The 22,432-nt window shown below is 43.7% G+C and overlaps 1 protein-coding gene across 1 annotated transcript in view; it reads right to left on the bottom strand.

Moving 5' to 3' along the window:
* Nucleotides 1-3,080: 3,080 nt before the first annotated feature.
* Nucleotides 3,081-22,432, bottom strand: part of PRKRIP1 (PRKR interacting protein 1) — a 53,077-nt gene continuing 33,725 nt past the window's right edge. Inside the window, exons 5-6 of the mRNA XM_073616657.1 lie at nt 9,037-9,089; nt 3,081-3,319 (exon numbers count right to left, since the gene is read on the bottom strand). Coding sequence (XP_073472758.1) covers nt 3,249-3,319; nt 9,037-9,089 — 124 coding nt within the window. The 3' untranslated portion in view covers nt 3,081-3,248. The remainder of the gene's footprint in view (nt 3,320-9,036; nt 9,090-22,432) is intronic.

Raw genomic sequence — 22,432 nt, forward strand, 5'->3', positions numbered from 1 at the left:
TATTTTTATATATATATATATATATATATATATATATATATATATATAATTTTAATTCATTCAATTCAGAAGATAGTTTTATATCATATTGTTTTAGAATGATTGATACACTATTAATAAAAACAGATGTAATTTTCTATCTATTGAGGAAATTTCTGTCTTATTGAGGAAAAACTCTTTATTTTTATGTGCAGGGCTTTAAAAAAAAATGTATGAAACCAATATATATTCACTTTATGGTAAGACCATAAAATACATTCTCAATCAAAAGTAGGGCGCTACAAAACCACAGTATGATCAACTAATGTCGCCAAACCATTTTTTTTTTAAACAAAAAGAAGTAAACGTGAATAAATGTCCATATTGTGAGATTTTTTTTTTTTTTTAAATAATCTTCTTAAAGTCCTGCAATCACTGTGCTCAAAGATGTGTGGTATTCCAAAGAGCTCAAAAAAGTGCTCCACCACAGTGTGTAAGAAATGCACACTTGCCAACCATAAGGATTTAGCAAGCCTCAAAGAAATGGAATAGTAATGGATATTTTCCTTAGATCCTTAGGACCCAAGTTCTGCTGAGAAACCTTGGGTCCTGCTATTCATGTGGATATTACTTGACAGTTAACCACCTACCTAAACATAGTTGCTGACCACATACACTCCTTCATGGAAACGGTATTACCTGATTGCAGTGGCCTCTTTCAGCGGGCTTATGCACCCTGCCACACTGCAAAAAATGGTTCAAGAATAGTTTGAAGATGACCACAACGCAGTCAAGGTGTTGACTTGCCATCCAAGTTGTCCAGATGCCAATCTAATCAAGCATGTATGGGATGTGCTGGAAAAACAAGTCCGATCCATGGAGATCCCACCTCGCAACTTACAGGATCTGCTACTGACAGTTGGTGCCAAATACCACAGCATACCTTCAGAGGTCTACTGAAGTCCATTCCTTAATGGGTTGTGGTGGGTTGTCATAATGTTATGGCTAATCAATGTATAGTGGGGTTTACGCAAATGTGACGGTGGAAGTGAAAATATCCTTTATAGCAGAACTCCAGGAATTGCAGCAATTATAAAAATGTGCTAGTGTATAAGGGGTTTAGTCCAAAAGTTTATACTATCCTGTGGACTTCTCTATTATTTACTAATTTTTTTTTTTTTTTTTTTTATTTACTTAGTGCTGGGAGTACAGCTAGGGCTATACTCCCAGCACTCTGACAGGAGAGCTAAGCTCTGCTACACAGCAGCTGCTCTGCCAGTCCCTCCCCTGTCTATTTAAAGAACACTTTGTATGTTTCCAATGGATTCACATAATACAAAGCCTTCCATGATTGCAAGGGGAGAGGAGGGTGGGGCAGCTACTGTATCAGGGATCCAAAAGTCCTTTGTCAGAACACTGAATGTATAGTGATAGCTATACTGGCACTCAGTAAAAATTTAAACAGTAAATAAAAGATATAATTGCATGAGGTGGCACACCCCTAAATGAGCCAGCAGAATTTTTTAAAGTATTACAATTCTTCTTTAAATGTATCTAAAGCCAAACATTCTCTTGGTATTAAAGGAGAAGACCAGCCTGAGCTCGTTTGGCTGGGCTTCTATGGATCACAGGAGTGCAATTAAGTTTGCACTCCTGTGACCCGTTTTCAGCAGAGAGCGGTCTGAAGTCCGCTCTCTGCTGATCTCACACAGAACGGTCCAGGCACCGCTTCATCCCGACTCTAGAAGTCTGGATTAGCTGGGTGCCTGGACTGATGGCCGTCTCAGCGAGCCGCTGAGACGGCCACTCCCTGCCCCTCCACAGCTCAGCACTCCAGTGAGTGTGGAGGAGCAGAGCAGGACAGGAGAGCTGCTGATTGACAGGCAGCAGCTCTCCTCTCGGGGAGCTGTGTTCTCAATGCAGAGACACCGGGGGAAATATAATGGGGGAAAAACCCCAAACCCATACTTCTTTAAAATGTGGAGAAGAGTTGTAGTAGTCAGTGTGCCCGCTGTGGAGATTTGGCTCCTTATATTTATTCCTGCGACAGTTGTCAGCAATAGAAAGTGTTGAGAAATTCAGACTTTGGAGCTGGTACTAGAAAATTAATAAATGGGAAATGTTCAGCGGGGACACCTATTCCATTGACTTTGGCAAGAGTTCATAAAAGTTCTTGGGTCTCCAGGCCTAGAAGTGAAACTTTCCTAATAGAACACAGACAGCAAAGAAAAAAAAAGGGGGGGGGGGGGGGGGGGTTTTGACCATTCCCCTACATTTTGCCTTCAGATATATTTTACATGATTAGAACTGCTTAGGCTTCTTTAATAAATAATCTAATTTGCATTATTATCAAGCATCACTTGTTTGTCAAAAAAAATTGGCTTCAGCTTGATTTGTTTTCTAAAGTTTACAGTAGCTGCTCTGTCATCTACCAACTCTCACACACTAGGGTTGATTTACTAAAACGGGAGAGTACAAAATACAGTGCAGCTGTGCATGGTAGCCAATCAGCTTCTAACTTCCACTTGTTCAGCCAAGCTTTGACAATAAAACCTGGAAGCTGATTGGTTTCTATGCAGAGCTGCACCAGATTTTACAGTCTCAGTAAATCAACTTCACCGTATCTTAGATCTTAAGAGTACATAGCCGTGTCCAATAACCGGGCCAAGCAGTTGAGTTTAATTGAATGTACAGGGTCAGAGTATTGATACTGTTATACACTAAAGAATGGTGAAACAGTTATAGAAGCAACTATCAGACTTGACATGATCATGTAAAACCAGGGTGAAAATATACATATTCCATAATTACACCTGCACAGTTGTAATTTAAGGCTGGATTTTCAAATTTTTAAATAAGGCCAACTGGGACAGGCTCGCTTAACTAGTGTTTCCGAAATAACCCTTAAATATAGGGAACCCTCATAATATATATACAGAAGAACAATGTTAATATGACTTACATCAATGCATGGTCAAAATCTACAATATCTGCCTTGTGTGTAATCAATAAACCCCATAATAATATATGGATTTGTTCATGGTCAATGGCTTCTATAATACCATTATGACTTGTAACTAATACAAAATAAAGTATACATATTGGGTCTGTCACAATCTTGCTGTTATTGTATGACTGGCTGTGTTTTAGCATCCAGTTTTAAAATCAGGGCAGTGATCCAAGTCCAATAATGTTCAAATCCTTATTTTTGGAAGATCTTCAGCCCAAGATAAAAAAAAAGTCCATAAATGGCTCCTAACACAATACGTCTAGTCATCAGACTCATCCTCTTCAGAACTCATCTCTTTATCTTCCCCTTTTTGAGGATCCTTCTGTGTTCCTAAAATAAAAGGCACATGCCATAGTTAAGATTCAGGGGTCAAGATTAGTAAAAGTAATTAGTTTGCATTGTGATTTTAAATGATGAATACAAAAATATGCCTATTTCTCACCACCTCCAATCAGTCATCTCCAGTTTTATTTTGTAGAATAAGGGCAAAAGGACAGAAACCATTTTTACCCACCAAAAAGATCAATCAGTGTTGTACAGTGAGAGTATTGGATAGTGCTGAAATGATGCTTCCAGCTACAGGAAATGTGCCCCTGTATTATGCACGAGTGTTTAATTACCTCACATGGATAACAGACATGCAAAAGTAATTAATTGGATGGACAATCCCATTAAAAAAAAAAAAAAAGATTTAGAGCCAGTTCACACCACATGCAGTCCAGTGCGTTTTTTTTTTTCTGCATAGAAAGTAGGTTATATGGTTTTCAGTGGCATAGTTCACACCAGTGCTTGCAGTTCCAGTGAAAAAAGTAAAAGATGCTGCATTTTTTCTGCACTGAAACGCTCCTAAATGCACCAAAAACACACACTGGAACACACATTTTCTTATTTAAAGTTAAGAAAAAAAAAAAAACCGGGGGGAAGCACTGTACTGCATCAAAAAATGTGTATGCAGAAAAGCATCTGGACTGCATTTCTATGGTGTGAACTGGCCCTTAGGGTCTATTCTACAGATCATATTCATGTAATATTCAATAGAAAGATGTCCACACATTTCAATATCACGGTACTATAATCTGATTGTGGTTTCAAATACATCTATGGAAATGAACACATTTGGGCATTTTCAGCTCAGTACCAACTGTAGAAAAACGACCAGGAAGGTTGAAAAAGTTTTTATTTATTTATGGTTGCAGAATATGGGGTAGAATGATAAAACAGGTTAAAATGTTTATCAATTTCATCTTTTTATCAGAAAATCGAAAAATTATGGGATAACCAGCTATCTGAAAATGAATGTAATGTAGGCAAATCCCGATTTCTGCAAAAGATATGTAAACAATCGCCCCCCTTAGTTATCTTGCAGTATCACAGTGATGATAAAGGCCTACCATGATAATGTGAGGTATCTCCTGGTGTGTTTGAGGAAGAAAAGGCAGGGATCATATCATATTATACAAGAGTTTAAGCACTCTAAGGTAAGGGACATAGTCCAGACAGGTATACTCATGTGCACTGATTGACATACGCAATGGAATTCATAAAGACTGGGGCAAACAGATTTTATGAAAGTGTCCCTCATGCATTGTGAATTTGATGTTTAATGCCCCAAATTCATGTACCTGTCTAGAACTTGTACTTGAATTTGGCTCATGCTGCACCACTTTTAGAATGCACTCGAGACACTTTCACAAAATCTCTCTGTAAGCCCAAAGAGTTGGTCTTAATTAGCTCCACTTTTACATTTGACGCATTCAATGCGACACAATGTAAAAGTGGCACATTCTAGAACTACCTGAATTTGGAGCACGAGTCACCGTCAGAACTAATAGTGGCACAATACAATCTCCTGCGCTCGGGAGCCTGGTCAACCCCCTTAAAAAAAAAATAAATTGAATATTGCACGTCTTGCCGCCCTCCTCAGAACAATGAGTATCCTTAGAACTGAAACATACAAAAAGAAAAAGGAGGGCGCACCGACCTTGTGCATTACCAAAGATAAAATTTATTTATAAAATATAACAAAATTATACTCACAAACAAGCTTTAAAACAAGGCTCATCGATACTCCCTCCAGCAATTGGGAGCAATATCTCTAGACACCTGCAACCTGGACCAGATATTTGGAGGAACCAGATGCCATCGCAAATGGCCGTTTGCGATTCCATCTGGTTCCTCCAAATATCTGGTCCAGGTTGCAGGCGTCTAGAGATATTGCTCCCAATTGCTGGAGTATCAATAAGCCTTGTTTTAAAGCTTGTTTGTGTGAGTATAATTCTTGTTATATTTTATAAATAAATGTTATCTTTGGTAATGCACAAGGTCGGTGAACCCTCCTTTTCTTTTTGTAAGAACCAAAAGTGGCACAATACATTAGCAAGATTAATGTTAATTTTCTGGGATTAACACCAGAAAAGTGGTGCAGCAACTTTACTGAATTCCCCATACTGGGTCATAACAGTGTGCTGGGGCGATGACTGGCTGCATTGTGTGCTGGAAGTCACAGAACTGGGAAAAGGCTGGCTTATGTTACCTACCTGGTCATTAAAGTGTATGTTATCCCTAACAATTACCTTCTCTAATTTGTGCTCTTTTTTCTGTTATATCAGAACACTGTTTTTGTGTGGTTTATCTGTTCATTAAGGGCCAATTCACACTATGTGTGGTGACAGACAGATTTTACTGCATGGTAAAACATCTGTTACTGCAGAGACACACAGGAAACAATTGTTTCCTATGTGTCCAATTCACACTGCAACTCAGTCTAGCACAGCACTGCAATAAATGCAGACATGCTGCATTTTATCGCAGCTCACCAGCCCGAATCACACTGCAATGTGAAGAATGAGCTGATAACATTGCTTGACATAACAGGAAATTATCAGCCCTGCCCAGATCACCTCAGCTGGATGATTACAGAACACCTCCCCCATATGCTATGGAGGTGAGGGGAAGGGTTTTGTAGTCCTAACACACATCCTATTCTAAGGAGACAACAGAACTCCTCTATAGATACAATACAGTGAGTGAGTGTGGCCAACCTAAGACAGGAAGAGTATTACTGGTAGGATCATCAGGAACAAGTAAAGAAGAAAAAGGTCTAACAGAAAACTAATGCAGCCACCACATCTAAAAGACTGGCAAGCTAAAATATATAACTTTTTGTTGCTGGGCTTACATACACTTAAAGAGGAGGTCCACCTGAAAAAAAAAAAAAAAAAAAAAAAAAAAAAGTTAAAGGCCAGCAGCTACAAATACTGCAGCTGCTGACTTAATAAATGGACACTTACCTGTCCAGGGTGCCCGCGATGTTGGCAGCCGATCGAACGATCGGCTCTCGGCTGCTACCGCCACCATCGTCGGTGAGGGAATTAGGAAGTGAAGCGTTGCGGCTTCACTTCCCGGTTCCCTACCGCTCATGCGCGAGTCGCGCTGCGCATGATAACTGGTCCCCGCTATCTCCTGGGGCCTGTGTGTTTCCCAGGAGACAGCGGGGGGGGGGGGGGGTCATTGAGGGGCGTGACTATTCCCGGAAGTGGGTCAAATACCTGTATTATACAGGTATCTGCACCCCCCTTCCCCCTGAAAGGTGCCAAATGTGAAACTGGAGGGAGGGAGGGTTCCGAAAAGCGGAGGTTCCATTTTTGTGTGAACCTCCGCTTTAAAGTTGGTATAGTATAAATGGGTATACATTTGGAATAAATCTGCTGGTGGTTATTTTGGCACAAGAGCAGATAATAATCATTATTTATAGTAAGTGAGTTTTTTTCTCCTGATGCCATTTGACGTTTGAACACCTAGGACAGTACTACTCCCTCTAGCTTCACTCAGGTGTAGTACCATATGGGAGTGTTACTTATACTTTTATTGGTCGTATATTCATACACTTGTTAGCATTTGGATACATTTTATTGCAAATACTATTGCGGTGATAATATAAACATTTTTTCATGCCCTGATATCATTTAACTGCACATTGGAGGGATTATATATAGATTTCTAGGTTGTATGGCATATTTTGTGCTTGTGACCAGGATCACATACAGTCATGGCCGAAATTGTTGGCACCCCAGAAATGTTTCCAGAAAATCAAGAAAATCACGTAAAATCAAGAAAAGTATTGCAGTAACACATGTTTTGCTATACAGATGTTTATTCCCTTTGTGTGTATTGGAACAAAACAAGAAAAAGGGAGGAAAAAAAGCAAATTGGACATAATGTCACACAAAACTCCAAAAATGGGCTGGTCAAAATTCTTGGCACCCTTAACTTAATATTTGGTTGCACACCCTTTGGAAAAAATAACTGAAATCAGTCGCTTCCTATAACCATCAATAAGCTTCTTACACCTCTCACCAGGAATTTTGGACCACTCTTCCTTTGCAAACTGCTCCAGGTCTCTCTTATTGGAAGGGCGCCTTTTCCAAACAGCAATTTTAAGATCTCTCCACAGGTGTTCAATGGGATTTAGATCTGGACTCATTGCTGGCCACTTTAGAACTCTCCAGCGCTTTGTTGCCATCCATTTCTGGGTGCTTTTTGATGTATGTTTGGGGTCATTGTCCTGCTGGAAGACCCAAGATCTCGGACTCAAACCCAGCTTTCTGACAGTGGGCTCTACAGTGCGACCCAAAATCCTTTGGTAATCCTCAGATTTCATGATGCCTTGCACACATTCAAGGGACCCAGTGCCAGAGGCAGCAGAACAACGCCAAAACATCATTGAACCTCCACCATATTTCACTGTAGGTACTGTGTTCTTTTCTTTGTAGACCTCATTTCGTTTTCGGTAAACAGTAGAATGATGTGCTTTACCAAAAAGATCTATCTTGGTCTCATCTGTCCACAAGACATTTTCCCAGAAGGATTTTGGCTTACTCAAGTATATTTTGGTAAACTGTAGTCTTGCATTTTTATGTCTCTGTGTCAGCAGTGGGGTCCTCCTGGGTCTCCTGCCATAGCGTTTCATTTCATTTAAATGTCGACGGATAGTTTGCGCTGACACTGATGTTCCCTGAGCCTGCAGGACAGCTTGAATTTTTTTGGAACTTGTTTGGGGCTGCTTATCCACCATCCGGACTATCCTGCGCTGCAACCTTTCATCAATTTTTCTCTTCCGTCCAAGCCCAGAGAGATTAGCTACAGTGCCATGGATTGCAAACTTCTTGATATTGTTGTGCACTGTGGACTAAGGCAAATCTAGATCTCTGGAAACGGACTTGTAACCTTGAGATTGTTGATATTTTTCCACAATTTTGGTTCTCAAGTCCTCAGACAGTTCTCTTCTCCTCTTTCTGTTGTCCATGCTTAGTGTGGCACACACAGACACACAATGCAAAGACTAAGTGAACTTCTCTGATTTTAATCTGCTTTCAGGTGTGATTTTTATATTGACCATACCTGTTACTTGCCCCAGGTGAGTTTAAAGGAGCATCACATGCTTGAAACAATCTTATTTATCCACAATTTTGAAAGGGTACCAAGAATTTTGACCAGTCCATTTTTGGAATTTTGTGTGACATTATGTCCAATTTGCTTTTTATCCTTTTATCCTCCTTTTTTTGTTTCCAATACACACAAAAGGGAATGTTGGAAAACCAAACGTGTATAGCAAAACATGTGTTACTGCAATACTTTTCTGTGAGAAATACTTGATTTTCTGGAAAAATTTCTGGGGTGCCAACAATTTCGGCCATGACTGTAAGAATTCTCTTGAAAATTTGTTCACTTTTTTTTTTTTTTTTTTTTTAATTAGAAGTTATTATGAGGCTGTCTTCTGTTGATAGGGGGATCATGATCTTATTGGTATATTGGGACATGTATTCTACTACAGGAATGTTTGGTGATACCTTGTACACTTTTTTGTAGGAGTCATACTTTTTGATATATCGATTACAAAATAATAAAATTATTTGTACTTATGCTGTATATCAAAATTAGTGCAGATATTTTTATTAGGATTTCAGTTGGTGTGTGATAAATGTGATTTATCAATTATGGTAAATCATGAATATATATATTACACAAAAAAAAAAATATATACAAACCATTGTTTTCTTGTTTTGCTTTTTTAGCCTTTTTCTTCTCTTTAAGCTTTTGTCTGTAAATAACATTGAAGGTCAATTTAGTCTATATAGCACCACACATTTATGTTACGATTTTCACATACAATATAAAAATTAAATGCTAAAAAAAAAAAAAAAAAAACATGAAAAAATATATGATGAAATATTTTCTGCTAACAGGAATAGTACATAGCCATAGTACATCGGCAATTTTTCTCAGTATTCAACCTCATACAAGCAGGGTTTAATACAAGACACATGCTTTAAAGGATAAGTTCACCATCCACAGCCTCTCCCCCACTCCCTGTGACAGCGGGTGGGGGGATCTTCTCCTAGCACCCGTTGTCACAATTTGAAAACAAGATGGCCGTTTGGTCTTGAAAGGGTAGACAGGAGAGACTTTCAAACACAAATGAAATAATACACTATTATCCTATTTCTCCTCCCCTTTTCCACCTAACAATGGATGCTAAACTGTTCCCAGACTATGGACATTAAATAATTTACATATTCATAACAAGCAGTAAAACAGCTTTTAACAAGCCATCTCTGACCTCTCTTGTGACTTGTACTATGAAGTAATTAATTCTCAGAGATCACAACAAAGACTCTAGGGCAGGTCAAATTTCTGATTTCTAGCAGCTAAACACCCACTGGCAGACTGACAAGATTCTTTAGCAGTATAAAGTAATAGAAAAAAAAAAAAAAGCCGAGATGTCAATGCCTGTTTTTAAACTTTGAAGACACATTTCTCCACAATGCCTGAGGCTACAGGAGGTGCATGACAGCTTGTTTTAGTGTGCTTTTACTGTTAGTTCAGAATATTTACAGTGCCTTGAAAAAGTACTCATACACCTTGAAATTTTCCACATTTTGTCATGTTACAACCAAAAACGTAAAAATGTATTTTATGTGATAGACCAACACAAAGTGGCACATAATTGTGAAGTGTAAGGAAAAAATATATATATATATTTTTCAAATTTTTTTACAAACAAAATTATCTGAAAAGTGTGGCGTGCATTTGTATTCAGCCCCCCTGAGTCAATATTTTGTAGAACCTCCTTTCACTGCAAATACAGCCGCAAGTCTTTTTGCACAACTAGAGTGAAATTTTCGCCCATTCTTCTTTGCAAAATAGTCTAAGCTCTGTCAGATTGGATGGAGAGTGTTTGGACAGCAATTTTAAAGTCTTGCCACATATTCTCAATTGGATTTAGGTCTGGACTTTGCCTGGGCCAGTCTAACACATGAATATGCTTTGATCTAAACCGTTCCATTGTAGCTCTGGCTATTTGTTTAGTGTAGTTGTCCCGCTTGAAGGTGAACCTCCGCCATAGTCTCAAGTCTTTTGCAGACTCTAATGGGGCGTACACACTGTCGGACTTTCCGGCTACAAAAGTCCGACAGCCCATCCGACAAACTTTCAACTGACTTTTTAACGAATGGACTTGCCTACACACGATCACACAAAAGTCTGACGGATTCGTACGTGATGACGTACACCGGACTAAAATAAGAAAGTTGATAGCCAGTAGCCAATAGCTGCCCTAGCGTGGGTTTTTGTCCGTCGGACTAGCATACAGACGAGCGGATATCTGGGTCCGGCGGAGTTACGACAAAGATTTGAAGCATGTTCCAAATCTAAAGTCCGTCAGATTTGTGACTGGAAAAGTCCGCTGAAAGTCCGGAGAAGCCCACACAAGATCGGATTGTCCGCCGGACTTGGTCCGTCGGACTTTTGTAGCCGAAAAGTCTGACCGTGTGTACGCCTCATTACAGGTTTTCTTCTAAGATTGCCCTGCATTTGGCTCCATCCATCTGACCAGCTTCCCTGTCCCTGCTGAAGAAAGGCATCCCCACAACATGATGCTGCCACCACCATGTTTCACAGTGGGGATGGTGTGTTCAGGGTGATGTGCAGTGTTAGTTTTCCACCACACAGTTTTGCTTATAGGCCCATTAGGGCTGGGTTCAGCCCTTTCTTCTCAGAGCTCTGTGCGCTGCTGTCGGTTAATTGCCAGCACTCTTCATTCCACAGTGACTCACCTGGTCTTCATTTCCTGCTCATCAGCTAGCTCTGCTAGCTATTTAAACTGCATGGGTCAGATCTTCTGTGCCTTCGCCTTGGTCAACATATTCAGACTCTCTCTGCTGTGTTTTCCTGTAAGACACTTCTGCTTGGCTGACATCCCTTCTGGTTCCTGATCCTGTTTGCTGCACCCGACTTGGCTGATCTCTGGACTGCCGTTTCTCTGGCTTGTTCTGAATACCCGTCCTGGTTACCGAAATCTGGCTATGTTTTGACTACGTTTGCTGTGTTTATACCATTTTATTAAATAGTGTGATTTTTACTGCACTTCTGTCTTAGTCTGATTCATGGTTCCTGACAGTAGGCGAAGGCCATGAATTCAGAAGATGCAAGCAATCCACTTATTGGTAATATTTTTTCCAGATTGGATGAGCAGGACCACATCCACTGCATGGATCAGTGTGCCATAGCGTTACAGACGCTCCAGAGTCACCTGGATCCTCCCACTGAGGCTGTTCTGGTACAATCTGTGTTGCAGGCCATCCCTGCTGATGTTCGTGTCTCTGTGCAGGCACCCACCTCGAATATTACCTCTATAAAGGAAGCATGTCTGGTTCTGCTCCGCTTCCCAAGCAATTTGGGGGTGATCCAGTTCAATGCAGAGGGTTTCTCAACCAGGTTGGGATATACTTTGAGATGCTGACCCAGGCGTGTCTCACAGATAGAAGCAAAGTAGGCTTCCTGATTGAGCCTTGGCCTGGGCAGACCCTCTATGGGAGACACAAAACCCTGTCGTCCTGAGTTACCCTGAGTTTGTGGCTTCCTTTAAAATGGTATTTGACGTTCCTGCACGCTTCACTTCTGCTGCCCAAGAGCCTCATGTCCATCAGAGTACGAGAACTGTTGCAGATTACGCCATTCCGTACTCTGGCAGCAGAGGTTGCTTAGAACAAGGAGGCCCTTGTGGCTGTTTTTTCTCATGGTCTCTCGAATACCAAAGATGAGATAGCAGCCCGAGACATACCCACTGAGCTGGAGAGGTTGATCACGTTTGCCGTTCTCATTGGACTTCAGACTCTGAGAGACCTTCCTTTAACCACTTCCCGCCCGCCCTATAGCGGATTGACGTCCGGGAAGTGGTTGTGTTATCCTGACTGGACGTCATATGACGTCCAGCAGGATAACATGCCGCAGCGCGCCCCCGGGGGCGCGCATCGCGGCGATCGGTGGAGCGGTGTGTCAGTCTGACACACCGCTACACTGATCTTGGTAAAAAGCCTCCGGCGGAGGCTCTTTACCACGTGATCAGCCGTGTCCAATCACGGCTGATCACGCTGTCAATAGGAAGAGCCGTTGATCGGCTCTTCCTCACTCGCGTCTGACAGACGCAAGTAGAGGAGAGCCGATCGGCGGCTCTCCTGGCAGGGGGGGTCTGCGCTGATTGTTTATCAGCGCAGCCCCCCCTCAGATCACCCCACTGGACTACCAGGGATGCCACTAGGACCACCAGGGAAGGGGCAACGTGGATGGCCAGGTATGTACCCCATGGCCATCCACATGTGCCCAATCTGTGCCAATCAGTGCCCACAAATGGGCACTGATTGGCACTATGTCCATGATATGCCCAGATCTGCCCAGCAATGCTCTATCAGTGCCACCTGTCATTGCCCATCTGTGCCACCTGTCATTGCCCATCTGTGCCACCTGTCATTGCCCATCAGTGCCACCTGTCATTGCCCATCAGTGCCACCTGTCAGTGCCCACCTATCAGTGCCCATCAGTGCCACACATACGTACCCATCCGTACCACCCATATATACCAATCAATGCCACCTACGAGTGCCCATCAGTGCCGCCTATGTGTGCCCATCGGTGCCACCTATGTGTGCCCATCGGTGCCACCTATGAGTGCCCATCAGTGCCGCCTATCAGTGCCCATCATCAGTGCCCGTTAGTGCCACCTCATCAGTACCACCTCATCGGTGCCCATCAGTGCCGCCGTATCAGTGCCCATTATTGAAGGAGAAAGCGTACTTATTTACAATAAAATTTAACAGAAACAAAGAAAAACTTGTTTTTTTTCGAAATTTTCGGTCTTTTTTTATTTGTTGCGCAAAAAAATAAAAACCGCAGAGGTGATCAAATACCACCAAAAGAAAGCTCTATTTGTGGGAACAAAATGATAAAAAATTTGTTTGGGTACAGTGTAGCATGACCGCGCAATTGTCATTCAAATTGCAACATCGCTGAAAGGTGAAAATTGGGCTGGGCGGGAAGGTGTCTAAGTGCCTGGTATTGAAGTGGTTAAGGAGTGCTTGCGGACGCCTCCTGTGTGTTTTGCTCCGAGCTTTGCAGTTTCCCCCGTGCCTCCCTCACCTCCCATAGCTCCTTGTTGCAGCTATGTGTGGTGGTTAGGGATGAGCCGAACACCCCCCTGTTCGGTTCGCATCAGAACATGCGAACAGGAAAAAAGTTTGTTCGAACACGCGAACACCGTTAAAGTCTATGGGACACGAACATGAATAATCAAAAGTGCTAATTTTAAAGGCTAATATGCAAGTTATTGTCATAAAAGGTGTTTGGGGACCCGGGTCCTGCCCCAGGGGACATGGATCAATGCAAAAAAAAGTTTTAAAAACGGACGTTTTTTCAGGAGCAGTGATTTTAATAATGCTTAAAGTCAAACAATAAAAGTGTAATATCCCTTTAAATTTCGTACTTGGGGGGTGTCTATAGTATGCCTGTAAAGGGGCGCATGTTTCCTGTGTTTAGAACAGTCTGACAGCAAAATTACATTTTGAAGGAAAAAACTCATTTAAAACTACCCGCGGCTATTGCATTGCCGACAATACACATAGAAGTTCATTGATAAAAACGGCATAGGAATTCCCCAAAGGGGAACCCCGAACCAAAATTAAAAAAAAAAAAAAAAAAAGATGTGGGAGTCCCCCTAAATTCCATACCAGGCCCTTCAGGTCTGGTATGGATTTTAAGGGGAACCCCGCGCCAAAAAAAAAAAAAAAAAAGGCGTGGGGTCCCCCCAAAAATCCATACCAGACCCTTATCCGAGCAGCAACCTGGCAGGCCGCAGGAAAAGAGGGGGGGACGAGAGTGCGGCCCCCCCCCCTCCTGAACCGTACCAGGCCACATGCCCTCAACATTGGGAGGGTGCTTTGGGGTAGCCCCCCAAAACACCTTGTCCCCATGTTGATGAGGACAAGGGCCTCATCCCCACAACCCTGGCCGGTGGTTGTGGGGTCTGCGGGCGGGGGGCTTATCGGAATCTGGAAGCCCCCTTTAACAAGGGGACCCCCAGATCCCGGCCCCCCCCCTGTGTGAAATGGTAAGGGGGTACTTACCCCTACCATTTCACTAAAAAACTGTCAAAAATGTTAAAAATGACAAGAGACAGTTTTTGACAATTCCTTTATTTAAATGCTTCTTCTTTCTTCTATCTTCCTTCATCTTCTGGTTCTTCTGGTTCTTCCTCCGGCGTTCTCGTCCAGCATCTCCTCCGCGGCGTCTTCTATCTTCTTCTCCTCGGGCCGCTCCGCACCCATGGCATGGGGGGGGAGGCTCCCGCTCTTCTCTTCTCTTCTTCATTTTCTTCTCCGGGCCGCTCCGCAATCCATGCTGGCATGGAGGGAGGCTCCCGCTGTGTGACGGCGCTCCTCGTCTGACAGTTCTTAAATAACGGGTGACTTGACGGTTTTCCCTGTGACGTCACGGGGAATGCCACAGGGAAGTCCCGTCATGTCCCGTGCGTCAGAGGGGGGCGGGGTCACCGGGTGGCCCCGCCCCCCGTTATTTAAGAACTGTCAGACGAGGAGCGCCGTCACACAGCGGGAGCCTCCCTCCATGCCAGCATGGATTGCGGAGCGGCCCGGAGAAGAAAATGAAGGAGAAGAAGAGAAGAAGGAAGAAGAGAAGAGGATGAAGAAGAAGATGAAGAGAAGAGCGGGAGCCTCCCCCCATGCCAGCATGGGTTGCGGAGCGGCCCGGAGAAGAAAATGAAGAGAAGAAGAGAAGAAGAGAAGAAAAGAAGAAGAGAAGAGCGGGAGCCTCCCCCCCATGCCATGGGTGCGGAGCGGCCCGAGGAGAAGAAGATAGAAGACGCCGTGGAGGAGATACTGGACGAGAACGCCGGAGGAAGAGCCAGAAGAACCAGAAGATGAAGGAAGAAAGAAGAAGCATTTAAATAAAGGAATTGTCAAAAACTGTCTCTTGTCATTTTTAACATTTTTGACAGTTTTTTAGTGAAATGGTAGGGGTAAGTACCCCCTTACCATTTCACACAGGGGGGGGGGCCGGGATCTGGGGGTCCCCTTGTTAAAGGGGGCTTCCAGATTCCGATAAGCCCCCCGCCCGCAGACCCCCACAACCACCGGCCAGGGTTGTGGGGATGAGGCCCTTGTCCTCATCAACATGGGGACAAGGTGTTTTGGGGGGCTACCCCAAAGCACCCTCCCGATGTTGAGGGCATGTGGCCTGGTACGGTTCAGGAGGGGGGGGGCCGCACTCTTGTCCCCCCCTCTTTTCCTGCGGCCTGCCAGGTTGCGTGCTCGGATAAGGGTCTGGTATGGATTTTTGGGGGGACCCCACGCCGTTTTTTTTTTTTTTTTTTTTGGCGCGGGGTTCCCCTTAAAATCCATACCAGACCTGAAGGGTCTGGTATAGAATTTAGGGGGAACCCCACGTCTTTTTTTTTTAATTTTGGCCAGGGTTCCCCTTAATATCCATATCAGACCTGAAGGGCCTGGTATGGAATTTAGGGGGGCTCCCACGTCATTTTTTTTTTTTAATTTTGGTTCGGGGTTCCCCTTTGGGGAATTCCTATGCCGTTTTTATCAATGAACTTCTATGTGTATTGTCGGCAATGCAATAGCCGCGGGTAGTTTTAAATGAGTTTTTTCCTTCAAAATGTCATTTTGCTGTCAGACTGTTCTAAACACAGGAAACATGCGCCCCTTTACAGGCATACTATAGACACCCCCCAGGTACGAAATTTAAAGGGATATTACACTTTTATTGTTTGACTTTAAGCATTATTAAAATCACTGCTCCTGAAAAAACGTCCGTTTTTAAAACTTTTTTTTGCATTGATCCATGTCCCCTGGGGCAGGACCCAGGTCCCCAAACACTTTTTATGACAATAACTTGCATATTAGCCTTTAAAATTAGCACTTTTGATTTCTCCCATAGACTTTTAAAGGGTGTTCTGCGGCATTCGAATTTGCCGCGAACACCCCAAATTGTTCGCTGTTCGGTGAACTTGCGAACAGCCAATGTTCGAGTCGAACAGGAGTTCGACTCGAACTCGAAGCTCATCCCTAGTGGTGGTTTATCTCAACAATATCCTCATATTTTCCAATTCCCTAGAGAGCCACCACACAGATGTCTGCTGTGTGCTGCAGAGGCTGAGAGATAATAACCTGTATTATTGGAGAAGTGGAGTTTCATCGTTAACAGGTTAAATTCCTGGGTTATGTCATTTCCACTGCTGGTTTTTCAATGGACCCAGAGAAACTTTTGGCAGTTCTACAGTGGCCCCGACCCATGGGTTTACATCCTTTGCAAAGTTTTCTTGGCTTTGCCAATTATTAATCAGAAGTTTATTCGTAACTTTTCGTCTTTGGTCAAACCCCTGACTGATATGACCTGAAAGGACGGTAATCCATAGAATTGGTTTTCAGACTCCCTTAATGCCTTTGTTTCTGCTCCTGTGTTGGTACATCCTGATCCTATGGTACCTTTCAGCCTTGAGGTTGATGCATATGAGACTGGGAGTTGGTGCCCTGTTGTCTCAACGTCCTACCTCAGAGCGCTATGCATCCTTGTGGCTACTTTTGCAAGAAATTGTCTCCTGCGGAATGCAATTATGAGATTGGGGACAGAGTTGTTAGCGATCAATTTAGCCCTTAAAGAATGGGAGGCATCTCCTCGAAGGTACCACTGTGCCAGTTCTTATTCTGACTGACCATAAGAATCTCACATTCTTGTCTGAGGCTAAACGCCTCTCTCCCAGGAGGGCGCGATGGGCTCTTTTCTTGTCAAGATTCAATTATATAGTTTCATTCTTACCCGATACTAAGAATGTAAGGGCTGATACATTGTCGCAACAGTTTTCCTCTGCTTCCAAGATGGAGTCGGTTCCTGTGGTTCGTACCAGTCTCACTTCACCTTTAGGCGATAGAATTCTTGCCGCTCAGATCCATTTTCCTCCTGAGAAACCTTGTGACCGCTGCTTTGTCCCTGAGAGTCTCCACACTGCCGTGCTCCAAACTTACCATTCTCCCAAGGCTGCTGGCCACCCAGGGAAGAATCAACTCATTTGGGCTATTTCCCAACAATTCTGGTGGCCTAGTCTACGCGTTGATGTAGCCGCCTTCATAGCTGCTTGTTCCGTGTGTGCTCAGAGTAAGACACCACAACACCTTCCAGTGGGCCTCCTACAACCTATACCCAATGGAGAGAGGCCTTGGACCCGTCTATGGATTTCATTGTGCAGTTACCCAACTCTCAGCGCAACACAGTTATCCTTATGGTGGTTGACCGGTTCTCAAAAATGTCTCATTATATTCCACTTAAGAAGTTGCCCACATCCAAAGAACTGGCTTCCATTTTTGCTTGGGAGATCTTTCGCTTACATGGGCTACCCAAGGTTATCATCTCGGACAGGGGTAGCCAGTTTGTGTCCAGATTTTGGCAAGGCTTCTGTGCACAGTTGGGAATTCAGCTTTCTTTCTCCTCTGTGTATCACCCGCAGTCCAATGGGGCCGCAGAACGAGCCAACCAGTCCTTGGAGCAGTTTCTACTTTGCTACATTTCTGACCACAACAACTGGCAGACCTCTTACCTTGGGCAGAATTTGCTCACAATAGTGCAGTCAATACCACTTTCAGATTGTCTCCATTCATGGCGAATTATGGTTTCCAACCATCCATGTTGCCTGACTCATTTGTTCCTCAGAGCATTCCTCCAGTGGCTTATGCTTTAGACCTTCCTTCTAATGCGTATTTCAAATGTATTTCATGTCTCCTTATTAAAACCTGTGGTATGCAACCACTTCACCAACTTGTTACTAGGTCCTCACCCAGTTCAGGTTGAGAACCATGGGGAGTATGAGATACAATCCATTATTGATTTCCGAAGGTTCCATGGGCACATACAGTACCTGGTTCATTGGAAAGGGTACGGTCCGGAGGAACGATCTTGGATCTCATCCTCAGACGTACATGCTCCCGTCCTCCTTCATGCTTTCCATAGATGTTTTCCCCTCAAACCTGGTGGTCCTCCGAGGGTAAGGGGTCGTTGAGGAGGGGGTACTGTCAGGGCTGGGCTCAGCCCTTCGTTCTCAGAGCTCTGTTCTTAGCTGTCTGTTAATTGCCAGCACTCTTCATTCCACAGTGACTCACCTGGGTCTTCATTTCCTGCTCATCAGCTAGCTCTGCTAGCTATTTAAACTGCATGGATCAGACCTTTTGTGCCTTCGCCCTTGCTCAACATATCCGGACTCTCTCTGCTGTGTTTTCCTGTGAAAGACTTTTGCTTGGCTGACTTCCCTTCTGGTTCCTGATCCTGTTTGCTGCACCTGACTTCGCAGGTCTCTGGACTCCCGTTTCTCTGGCTTGTGCTGACTACCCGTCCTGGTTACCGAACTCTGGCTATGTTTTGACTATGTTTGCTCCGTTCATACCATTTTAGCATTTTATTAAATAGTGTGATTTTTACTGCACTTCTGTCTTAGTCTGATTCATGGTTCCTGACAAGGCCAAAAAGTTAAATTTCGGTCTCATCTGATCAGAGCACCTTCTTCCACATGTTTGCTGTGTCCCCAATATGGCTTCTCGCAAACTGCAAAACAGGACTTCTTATGGCTTTCATTCAACAATGGCTTTCTTCTTGCCACTCTTCCATAAGGGCCAGATTTGTGGAGTGCACGACTAATAGTTGTCCTGTGGAGATGCTCCCATCTGAACTGTGGATCTCTGCAGCTCCTCCAGAGTTACCGAGGGCCTCTTGGCTGCTTCTCTGATTAATTCTTGCTTTGCCTGACCTGTCAGTTTAGGTGGACAGCCATGTCTTCGTAGGTTTGCAGTTGTGCCATACTCTTTCCATTTTCGGATGATGGATTGAACAGTGCTCCGTAAGATGTTCAAAGCTTGGGATATTTTTTTTTATAACCAAACCCCGCTTCAAACTTCTCCACAACTTTATCCCTGACCTGTCTGGTGTCTTCCTTGGCCTTCATGATGCGGTTTGTTCACTAAGGATCTCTAACAAACCGCTGAGGGCTTCACAGAACAGAGGAATTTATACTGAGATTAAATTACACACAGGTGGACTCCATTTACTAATCAGGCGACTTCTGAAGGCAATTGGTTCCACTAGATTTTAGTTAAGGGTATCAGAGTAAAGGGGGCTGAATACAAATGCACGCCACACTTTTCAGATATTTGTAAAAAAAAAAAGTTATCACTTTCTTTCCACTTCACAATTATGTGCCACTTTGCATTAGTCTATCACATAAAATCCCAATAAAACACATTTACGTTTGTGGTTGTAAACAGTTGTATGTAGGTTCACTTTAACTAATTTGCTGACAACAGGGGACATCATATCCAGCTCATATTTTTCTTTAACATTTACACCAGGGGTCTGCAAACTTTTTACTTTGAGGGCCACATCATATAATTTCGTAGATATTTGCGGGCCGAAAAAAAAAAAAAGTTGTTTAGAAATGAATCCTTAGCCATGAAATAGAAAAGAATTTTAAAGGCTGCCATCAGAGCCCGGAGCCTTGTGCACCAGGGCTAAACACTTAGAATTTCCCCATACAGTACATCTGTGTCCTTATCAGACTCCCTGCCCATTTCTGTCCCCAGTAGTGTCTCTCCATACATCTGTGTCCCCATCAGAGTCTCTTTACACAATTGTGTCCTCATCAGACTCTGCCAGCACATTTGTGTCCCCCTTTACAGCCACCCCCACTCATCAGAGACCCTGCCACACACTATCATCAAAGCCACCTCCCCACACCCATTAAATTCCCTCCTGCCCATTTGTGTCCCCATCAGAGCCCCCCCATCCTTGTGTCCCCTATCACATTTGTGTCCCCACCAGAGACTCCCTGAACAACTATGTCCCAATCATAATCCCCCCCTGAATATGTGTCCCCATCAGAGCCCCCCCACACTTGTGCCCCCATCAGAGTACCCCCACCACAGAGTCCCCCCACCATTGTGCCCCCATCAGAGACCCCCTGAACAATTGTGTCCCCATCATAATCCCCCCTGAATATGTGCCCCCATCAGAGCCCCCCCCCATCCTTGTGTCCCCTACCAGAGTCCCCATCCCACATTTGTGTCCCCGCCAGAGACTCCCTGAACAACTGTGTCTCCATCATAATCCCCTCTGAATATGTGTCCCCATCAGAGCCCCCCCAAACACTTGTATTTCCATTAGAGCCCCCCCCTCCACACTTGTGCTCCCATCAGAGACCTCCTGAACAATTGTGTCCCTATCATCCCCCCTGAATATGTGTCCCCATCAGAGCCCCACCCTGCACAATTGTGTTCCCTCTCAGAACCCCCCTTCACATTTGTGTCCTCCATTACAGCCCCCTCCTTCCACACTTTTGTCCCCCCTTCTCTTGCGTCCCCACCAGAGCACATTTCTTTCTCCCTGCACCGTCATAAATTTCCCCTGTAGATCTGTGTACATTACCGCTGTGGTACTCCTCTGAAGGGATGGCTGTAGTGCAGATCTACTGCACTTCCCCACCCGGCTGTTACACGGGCACACTGTATGTGACATGACAGCGTTAAGGTCACTGAATTTAACTGCGGGCGGGAGCGGAGGTGCAGCCGGTCTGCACTGAATGAATCTGAACTTCATCGGGTTTCTCGATTTGCGGGACTTGCTCTGCACAGCCTCACTGCCTGTCAGTATGCAGAGCAAGCCCTGCAACCCGAGCAGAGACCATCCCTGCAGTGAGTCTAATGACTCTAGCTGCTGGCCGGATGTGGCCCGAGGGCCGTACTTTGGAGACCCCTGTTTTACACTATCAAACATACACAGAAACAGTGACTGCTGAATCTGACTGTTTAAATGTTGTCAGTCTTTTTTCCTCCCCCCGGAAGACGTTGTTTATTGCTTTTTAATACAATTTTAAATAAACACTGAAAAAAATCCTTAAATTAAATAAGGAAAACAATACATTCTCATGTCCTTTCATATATGTCAGCGAAACGTGTGACAGTACATTAAGTTCAAGATATTCACATATAAGAAATTAATAGAGAGAAACTTGTAGTCTTCTGAGAACCATATTGAGGTTAGGCTGTAAGAGGGGAACATGACAAGAGTCCCCTGATCTTACTAAAACTCATTGGGGGATTTACTAGTAGTGTAGGCGAGTTGGTAAAGAGGGGGGGGGGGGGGGGGGGGGGGGGACAGAGTTGATTAACTCTTTCCACCCAAAGTTGGAGAAAAGGGTAATTTCCAGGGGAATAAAAAAAATTTGGGGGCAGAAAAGTACAGTGCCTTTAAAGCGTCGTTCCAGCCGAAATATATGACTTTCAAGATAAAAAATACCCCTATAATACTCATGCCTCGTGCAATGTAACAAAGGTATGCTGTAAACTATGCCCAGTTTTCTATTTGTGCAGCATCGTTTTCTTACTTTGTGAAGTTCCTGCACAGCGCGGCCATCTCCAGTGTTGGCATCTGAAGCCACAGTGTCCCCCTTGCTGAATTTTGTGAATGCTGGCAACCCAGCATGCACATGCCGATCTCACGCATGTGCAGTGCGGTGCAATCCTGGTCAGCTTACCATGCCAAGCTGACCAAGATTTTCCATTGACGCCAATGTTAAATGTTACTGGGTCCGTGCCATGCCAAGCTGACCAAGATCTCCCAGGAGCCAATGCAAAACCAAAAATGATGTCCACGGCCGCGGCTGCTAAAGGAGGAAGTGAAATTAGATATAGGCTTAAATCAGTTAAGTGAACGGAAAAAAAATAAAATAAATTGCCAATTCATTTTAAAGGATGCACATTAGTGCTGCATGGTGAGGAGTGAAAAAATGTGGGTGGAACTCCGCTTTAAGCATTTTTTGGTGTGAGGGCTAATGGGAAAATACTCCACTAGCCCTAGGAAGTACAGTATCTCACAAAAGTAAGAACACCACTCAGATTTTTTAAAATAATTTATTATATTTTTTCATGGGACAACACTGAAGAAATTACACTTTGCTACAATGTAAAGTAGTGAGTGTACAGATTGTATAACAATGTAAATTTGCTGTCCCCTCAAAATAACTCACACAGCCACTAAGGTCTAAAC

Source organism: Aquarana catesbeiana, linkage group LG02 (genome assembly GCF_042186555.1).
Source record: "Aquarana catesbeiana isolate 2022-GZ linkage group LG02, ASM4218655v1, whole genome shotgun sequence".
NCBI classification, from domain to species: domain Eukaryota; kingdom Metazoa; phylum Chordata; class Amphibia; order Anura; family Ranidae; genus Aquarana; species Aquarana catesbeiana.